This window comes from Saccostrea cucullata, unplaced genomic scaffold (assembly GCF_032062105.1).
Source record: "Saccostrea cucullata isolate Sc308-1 unplaced genomic scaffold, CSIRO_AGI_Scuc_v1 ctg19012, whole genome shotgun sequence".
NCBI lineage: Eukaryota > Metazoa > Mollusca > Bivalvia > Ostreida > Ostreidae > Saccostrea > Saccostrea cuccullata.
The window spans coordinates 1-9,484 of NW_026939581.1; the positions used below are offsets into that span (position 1 = coordinate 1).

Below are 9,484 nucleotides of genomic sequence, written 5' to 3' on the forward strand. Positions count from 1 at the left end.
ATTCCAACATAAAATGTTCACACTTGTAACATCACATTAGCAGCTTTTAAATAAAAAGTGATTAATAAATTGATTAAGGGTAACTGAAAATATGGAATTTTACAGAGAATAACATCAGGTATTTTTAAAAATCTTCTCACCATTCAAGAACATTTTTTAAACGAGTGTTGTTACACACATTTGCGTAAAAATATCACAGATTTTGTCATCAAAATGCATACATCAATCCCTATTCAATAACAGAGAATACTGAAAACTTAAAAATCTTTGACTTAAAAATTCTTCCATCCACACTAATCTCATCTATAAAAGGATTTACAATTTGACCAATCGTCACATAGCTTTGATGGGGGAGCTAGAGGAGAACTGACCAATCGTCACACAGCTTTGATGGGGGAACTGGAGGAGAACTGACCAATGGGGTACTTGTTTTTGAGATCCACCTCTTCCTGTAGGATTAATGTCTTTTGTTGTAGTGAGTTGATCTGAGATTTCAGTGATGTGATGGTGTCCTCAAGTTCCTATACAAAAGAATGAAATACATTACCTGTATCACAAAAATGGAACATTTATAAAAGAAAAAGGTTCACCAAATGAAATATCTACTTTCAGTAGATATCCTTTCAATATGGGCTCATGGTGACTACATTTCTATTTTTTAAAAAAGTTATTTTCTAGTCTTCGTATGAAGTAATCATGTCTTAATTGTGCTTTTATTCCCAAATCCCAATACATGAAAAGGATGACTGCACTTAACGCTGTGTTTTGGGTCTTTTTCGTAAATCTTAACCGAGTTCACTTTCATACATTTACTACTGTGGTCTATCAATTAGACACCCAATTTAAATGTTAAAAATAATTTTAGACTGCAATAACTTATTTCATGCTTTTGTCATTACGGTTTTCCAAATATAGAGAATTTACATTTACCTGCCCTTGATTGAACATTATGTATGTATGAGAGGCGGAGCTAACATATCGTAAGAATGAATCTAAAATTAGACTGGGTGAATAACAATGACATGTATTAAAAATACGAGATCTCTATTTTTCATCTTCCTTTTTATTCTGTATGGCACAAGTACATTATTTACTAGAGTTTAAAATGTATGAGCCCATCCATGTAAGCAGAGAATATTTTAAATCGATGGCTGACTGTTTAATGTGTTTGAGCACAGTGTCCTACTTAGCAAAACATGCTACCTACAAGTCACGTGACAGAATTTTGTATTCACTCTACTCACATGACCACAATTTCAGTTTTCTAATGATTTGAAGATAATACAGCTCCAAACAAAAGCATTATTTTCTCATTATTTATAATTTGTGTCTGAAAGAATTTTCCTATTCTGCTTAACTACGTTACATATACCTGTCTGACTGAAGAAGGAATAAGGCCTCTCAGTTTTTCTTCAAACGATAATTTCAGGTGTGTAATCTGAAAAGAAATAATGTCCAAAATGAGTCAGATAAAACATCATAATAAGTAAATTATTTAACCAAAACTGCACAACAGACAGGGTAACTATAATCTCATCCATTCAATTAAATCACCTTTTCCTCATGATCTGCCTCCATTTGTTCTAACCTACGCTCTAGCTGCCTATTTCTTGCCTGCTGGGAGTCTATTTCACGCTGCAAACTCTGAAAATAACAATGATGTTCAGCATAAATAATATACAAAGAGCAAGAGCCATCTTATGCATAAAATGGCCCTGTACTTATATCAATTAATTAACCATCACCCTCTTTCCCATTTCATATATCAAAATAAAGTAGGCACTCGGTGCTTTCATTTTCTATAATTAAATTTCGTTTTTTGGAATCCAGATATTGGAAAACAGGTTCTAGAAATTGCAATGTTCTTGAAATTTGCAGAAAACATGCGTATTTGACTGCCTTCAGCAAAGAATTAAAATATGAGCACAGCCCACGATCCAAAAAATAAAACATGTTTTTTGATCTTCAGAAACGGAGCTTTCATTATGTATTTGTATATTTTGGATCAGAGGTTGTGCTTTATATGAAATATTGAAAAAATGCTTCCACTTTAGGTCATTTTCAAAGGAATTTACAGGATATGAGGAAAATTACACATTTTATGACGTCATAATGCATTGACTAGATGGAAAATTACGTCACGATTAATAGATACATGGTCGACAACACTCCTAGTGAAAAATACTGTATTTGCAACCTGAACTTAGCGGTTTTGATTTTTCAGAAATTCTCAGGGCCAAATAAAGCCCATAGTGGCTCTACCTCTTTATATTCAAATCTGAATCATAATTTTTTTCCCTTATGACTACAAAAATTTCATGTATTTTCTCTGGAACAGATTTTTAAAGCAATTGAAGTTAATAAAACAAAACATGTTTATGAAGCACTGAATGCCCTAGTACCCAGTTATGACAGCTCATTTACTAGCTTTGAAATTTTCAAAAGTAGGTGAAACTTCAAGGTCAAGGTCATAAAATCAATAACGTTCGTGTCCAAAAAAGGCTACAGATGTGAAAAGGAAGCCCTAGAACTATGCAATCGGAATTTATTGCCAATGTTAAAAATTTTTCAAAAGTAGATAAACCTTCAAGATAAATAGGTAAAAAATGTTGGTACCCAGAGATTGGTGCTGACACAGGGAAATACAGAAAACATGAAAGCCATAAACTGTTAAAATTAAGTCAAAGGTTTTAAAGATTTTGTCAATAAACAGAAACACTGGCCAAAAAGAATATGGCCTGAATCTTAATTAAAGGGCCTAAAATGTATTTTCAACCATGGACTTCACCATATAAAGTACAAGTACAAATGAATTTGTCAAACTTACCTCCATATTACTGTTATACTGCTTTTTGACAGATTTTTTCTCATCTTCATATCGCTGTGATACATCCTGGCATTTCTTCTCTCCCACATCACGTACCCTGAGTTAGTACAATATAAATGCGTGAACATAATTATTACTTATTGTACACTGATATTAAACGTATATTTTAATGAAGAGCTATTTTCCAAGGGCAGCATTCACTTCAGTTGATTATATCTTTATACATAAATATCAGTTGAAGAATAGTGTTTTTCAAGCAATAAAAGTAAACAAGAGGCCCATGGGCCTTATAGATCACCTGAGCATTATGCAACAACTTTTCAGTGATTGAATTTGATTCATATTTTAAGCCATAATCAGTAGTGTCCCTACCACACATGAACCCCTGACCCTTAGGCCTAGATCCACACATTGCACAATTTTTGTACAGGCATTCTTGCTTTTCAAAAATATTTGATTAATACCATGGAGCAGGTTTCAAACAATTCATTAAGGTCTTCCGTCTTCACGGAAGACCTTATAGCGATTCTAATGTTTCTTCTTCTTATTATTATTTTTCTGACCATCTAATTTTGTGCACGCGATTTCTCGAAGACTACTGGGTGAATTTTCACGAAATTCTCAGAAACAATGTGTTGTAATCTGAAGTTATTTTATCCGAGAGATTTTTTGGAAATTTGCTTCCGGTGCCAAGTTACGGACCTTTTCCTGAATTTAAAATGACATTTTGTCCGCGGTTAATCTCAAGAACGGTAAAAGATATTGTGAAACCTTCAGGGATTATAGATCGTGATATTCACTATCCAGGACGCGACCTTTCGTTCGTCGTCAGTACTTCCTGTTGTTTCTAGATGAAAATTTAAAAAGTCGAATTTTCTAACTTTTTTGTTTTTCATATTTTTGAATTATTTCAATATTGTTAATAGAAATTTTTCTAATTAGGCTTAATATATAATTTGTTTATAAATTGATAAATCCAAACTCTAGATATTAACATTTGAAAATTCGAAGCGTATCCAAAATGGCGTCTGTCTCTGTCAACTCCGAAATTTAGCGCGTAGGGGGTTATGGAGTCAGCTGAGCGTTTGGTTGAACGAAACTAACATAAGGATAAATGAAATGTAAAAGTCTAGAGTACTTTGATTGTCACGTCGTAGTTACGTTGCAATTCTGTTTTAAGTAAAGTTTTAATTCGAGGTCTTCTCAAATTGGTTTTATCTGGTTCTCAAATTAGAAAAAGACGAGACTACATGTACAAATGAAATACTATATCTACAACCTTTTCTTTTGCATCATGGAACAACAGATCTTGAATCACGATTAATATACATGTAAGCATAAGTTTATCAAGAAACAATATATTCAGTGAGTGTAAAACGCGGCCACTGTTTTCCCATGCAAACTAATAGAAAAGAATAAAATCAGTAAATCATTTTTCAAAAGATCGTTTAATGAAGTTTATATAAACATTTGCGTATAAACAATATGTTTTATGTCTCGAACATTGAACGTATTAAATGACTTTTAAAACTCACAATTTAAGCTATAAGAACGTTCTTAATTTCATTGAAGCTATCACACCTTTTTAACAGAACTTTCCAAAGAAAAGGCGTGAAGATTTTGGTGCGAAATTATGAATAGTGACCAACCTTTCACAATTTCAAGACAGATATACTGTTGCAGAAATATTTACAAATAAATTTAGAAGAGTGGGCCCAATATAGTAAAGGTAAGCGCGTTGGAAATACTGCTGGTAACCCTGGTTCAATCACCCGTCTGTACAAATTTTTCAAATTAGTTTTTCAGCTTGATTGTACAGGTTTTATTTTCAGAATCGGACGGAAGACCTCTCGTTGCTAGCAATGAGATCGTTTCTAGTTATATTTTATATTTTCAGTATATACATACAGCCCCCCTCTATGGAACCCCTGACCCTGGGGCTTGAAAATTCACAATTCTGGAAGATTATCATAACTATATAGGTAGTTCATCTGCTTAATACCCAGGAGCAAAGAAAAAAATTTTCAAAGATTTAATGTATTTGCACTGTATAATCAATAGAGCCACGCCCTAACACCAGAATCCCTGACCCTGGGGCCATAAAATTTATAATTTTTAAAAAGGGATTCCTGCTCATCATAACTATATAGGTAGTTCATCTGCTTAATACTTAGGAGCAAAGAAGAAATTTTTCAAAGATTTAATGTATTTTCACTATATAATCACAAGAGGCCCGTGGGCCTTATAGGTCACCTGAGCATTATTCAACAACTTTCCAGTGATTGAATTTGATCCATGTTTTAAGCCAGATGCTATAGCATTTACAATTTGGTCATCATAACCATACACTTAGCAGTTCCTTAGTTTGGTTACTTTATACCCATAGGCACGTTAGGGGAACAAAAAATGCATTTCAACTAATCAGTAATATTCAGCAATAATCAGTAGTGCCACTACCACACATGAACCCTTGACTCTTAGGCCTAGATCCTCACATTGCACTATTTTTGGAAAGGCATCCTTGCTTTTCAAAAATATTTGATTAATACCCTGGGGCCTTGAAATTTACAATTCTTGAAGATTAGGGATTACTCATCACTATATAGGTAGTTCATCTGCTTAAAACCTAGGAGCAAAGAAGAAAATATTCAAAGATTTAAGGTTTTTTTCACTATACATGTATAATCAATACAGCCCCGCCCTAACACCAGAATCCTTGACCCAGGGGCCATAAAATTCACAACTTTGGTAGAGGCACTCTTGCTCATCATATCTATGTACTTAGTTAGTTTATTTAATACCTAGGAGCAGAGAAGAAGATTTTCAAAGAATTCATGCATTTTCACTATATAATCAATAGAGCCCCACCCTAAAACCAGAACCCCTGACCCTGGGGCCATAAAATTCACAATTTTGGTAGAGGCACTCTTGCTCATCATAACTATGTACTTAGTTAAATTATATAAAATCTAGGAGCAGAGAAGAAGATTTTCAAAGAATTCATGTATTTTCACTATATAATCAATAGAGCCCCGCCCAGACACCAGAACCCCTGACCCTGGGGCCATAAAATTCACAATTTTGGTAGAGGCACTCTTGCTCATCATAACTATATACTTAGCTAGTTTATTTAATACCCAGGAGCAGAGAAGAAGATTTTCAAAGAATTCATGTATTTTCTCTGACAGTGAGTGTATTATCAATAGAGCCCCGCCCTAACACCATAACCCCTGACCCTGGGGCCATAAAATTCACAATTTTGGTAGAGGCACTCTTGCTCATCATAACTATGTACTTAGTTAGTTTATTTAATATTCAGGAGCAGAGAAGAAGATTTTCAAATAAATAATGCATTTTCACTATATACTTATTTAGCCCCGCCCTAGCACAAGAACCCCTGACCCCAGGGCCATGAATTTCACAATTTTGGTAGAGGACTCAATGCTGATTACAATCATGCCAACAGTTTGACTGCTTGATGTCCAGGAGTAAAGAAGAAGATTTTTAAAGATTGCATTAATTTCAGTGGTGTTGGCCCCACCCCCCAGGCCCCTAGGGGGGTAGGGATCATGAAATTCACAATTTTTGTTCCCCTTCACCCATAGATGCTTTGTGCCAAATTTGGTTGCAATTGGTTTAGTGGTTGCAGAGAAGAAGCTGAAAATGTTCAAAAGTTTATGACCGATTGACGACGAACGACGAGTGACTCAGGTGACCTAAAAAGAGCCCCACCCTAACACCAGAACCCCTGACCCTGGGGCCATAAAATTCATAATTTTGGTAGAAGCACTCTTGCACGTCATAACTATGCACTTAGTTAGTTTATTTAATACCTAGGAGCAGAGAAGAAGATTTTCAAAGAATTCATGTATTTTCACTATATAATCAATAGAGCCCCGCCCTACCACCAGAACACCTGACCCTGGGGCCACAAAATACACAATTTTGGTAGAGGCACTCTTGTTCATCATAACTATGCACTTAGTAAGTTTATTTAATACCTTGGAAAAGAGAAGAAGATTTTCAAAGAATTCATGTATTTTCACTAATATATAATCAATAGAGCCCCGCCCTAACACCAGAACCCCTGACCCTGAGGCCATAAAATTCACAATTTTGGTAGAGGCACTCTTGTTCATCATAACTATGTACTTAGTTAGTTTATTTAATACCCAGGAGCAGAGATGAAGATTTATTTTCAAAGAATTCATGTATTTTCACTATATAATCAATAGAGCCCCGCCCTAACACCAGAATCCCTGACCCTGGGGCCATAAAATTCACAATTTTGGTAAAGGCACTCTTGCACATCATAACTATGCACTTAGTTAGTTTATTTTATACCTAGGAGAAGAGAAGAAGATTTTCAAAGAATTCATGTATTTTCACTATATAATCAATAGTGCCCTGCCCTAACACCAGAACCCCTGACCCTGGGGCCATAAAATTCACAATTTTGGTAGAGGCAATCTTGCTCATCATAACTATGTACTTAGTTGGTTTATTTAATGCCCAGGAGCTGAGAAGAAGATTTTCAAAGAAATAATGCATTTTCACTATATACTTATTTAGCCCCGCCCTAGCACTAGAACCCCTGACCCTAGGGCCATGAATTTCACAATTTTGGTAGAGGACTCAATGCTGATTACAATCATGCAAACAGTTTGACTGCTTGATGTCCAGGAGTAAAGAAGAAGATTTTTAAAGATTGCATTAATTTTAGTGGTTTTGGCCCCACCCCTCAGACCCCAGGGGGGCAGGGATCATGAAATTCACAATTTCTGTTCCCCTTCACCCATAGATGCTTTGTGCCAAATTTGGTTGAAATTGGTTCAGTGGTTGCAGAGAAGAAGCTGAAAATGTTCAAATGTTAACGCACAACGACGGACGAAAACGGATAGCAATAGGTCACCTGAGTTTACTCAGGTGACCTAACAAAAGGGCAAACACATGTAAATTCCCTTCAGTTGAAAATGTTTAATTTTTGATGTTTCTCTCTAATAAAAGACTTCAATTAGATTCATTAAATCTTTTTAACTTTTTTTTATCACGACAGCAAAGTTTACTACCAATATGACCTATAGCCCTATGTCTGACCTTTTGACCTCGTCTCTGAGATGGTTAATGTTGGCCTGTAGCTCCCCTATTGTCTCTGTGGCTTTCTGTCCCCTCTCATTGTACTCTCTCTCAATGTCCTTCAGCCTTGCATTGGTCTGTTAATGTCAAAAAGATGTTAATCACATTATAAAATTCTACTTATATCACTTGTCTATTTTCACAACTAAGGGAAAAATACTTAGGAAAACAGCCTGTATACTGTTGTTAATTTCAAGAACACTTACATGTGTAATTCCATACTGGCTAGCTTACCTTTTCCAGCATCTTTTCTAACTCTGTACTGTGTGTTTTTTGTAAGTCTAGCCTCTGTTGTTCCATCTCAGAACGTAACTTTATAACCTAATTAAAATATAAAGAACTTATTTTTCACTTCAAAACCTCTAAAATTATTTCACAGCTTATGGACAATAACTGCTTCACTTTTTACTTCACAGCTTATGGACAATAACTACTTCACTTTTTACTATTTCAAGTGAACACAGAAATGTTTTCCTTTCTTTATTTAAAGACAGACATATTTACAGTCATCAGTGTCTGACTCACCTCCGACTCGTGCTCTCTGAGCATTTTCTGTTTCTCCTCCTCCCGTAGGAGCCCCAGTTCTACCAGCTGTTGTTTCCTCAGCTGATTGGCCTGGACCACCTCCTCTCGTAACTCCTGAATCTGTCTCTCGTACTGCGTGATCTTCTGTAATACACACAGAAAAAAAAAACATTGATTAAATCATCTGTGGTCAAGCATGTTTTATGTACCTCTGGTCAAAAAAACATATCACAACCTATTTTTCCAAAGAATTTTTATAAACATATACATGATTGTATATGTGCATGTATTTTTCTAAATAAAATACATTTCTACAAAAAATCGTGGACAATATCTTCTGACACTATCTGAAAGATCCCCTGTATTCTTACCTTAACATCTTTGTCCTGTTTCTCTTGGACTCGACACTTCAACTCATATAATTCATTTTGATGCGTTTCCTTAAGGCTGTCAATTTCTTTTTCATGCTCAGATATAACAATTTCCTTTTGTGTGTGAAAGTCTTTTAACATCTGAGCTTTCTCATGTTCCAGGGCCATTTTTAGTTCCACAATCTAAACAAAAAATAACATGCTAAGACTACTCAAATAATTACTGAACAAAGTGCATAGAGGTTTGCTACAAAGATTACATTTCATTGTTTTGTTAAAACATGACTATTCCCAAACTGTTCCTGTCTACTGATTTTATTGTTATTTGTCCCTTTGAAAAGAAAATGCCAATAATTTTTCCAAATTTCTATTTAACTATCTTTACCTTTCTTTCATGTTGATTTCTCTCTTCATCAATCTGTTTTGAGAATTCTCGAGACTGTTTCTCTCTTGCTTGCTTTGATTTGTTTAAATCGGTTTCTACTCTTTCCATCTGAAATACACAATCACAATGATTTTTAACCTTAATGAAACTAGGGGTACTGTGAGCAATGAGCTCACAAAATGAAATTCCCATACTCTTATAGGATAAAATGACAAGTCCATTTTTGTTATGAGAAAACCC

General features: G+C 34.9%; 1 protein-coding gene across 1 annotated transcript; it reads right to left on the reverse strand.

Annotated features, from left to right (window-relative positions):
* Nucleotides 1-251: 251 nt before the first annotated feature.
* LOC134253356 (centrosomal protein of 112 kDa-like) lies at nt 252-9,352 on the reverse strand (the record flags this gene model as incomplete). Its single annotated transcript, XM_062735885.1, has 9 exons — nt 252-521; nt 1,373-1,438; nt 1,555-1,644; nt 2,828-2,924; nt 7,925-8,040; nt 8,198-8,284; nt 8,489-8,632; nt 8,860-9,042; nt 9,245-9,352. Coding segments are annotated over 9 exons (1,035 nt in total), but the record flags the coding sequence as incomplete, so codon positions are not given.
* Nucleotides 9,353-9,484: the final 132 nt, after the last annotated feature.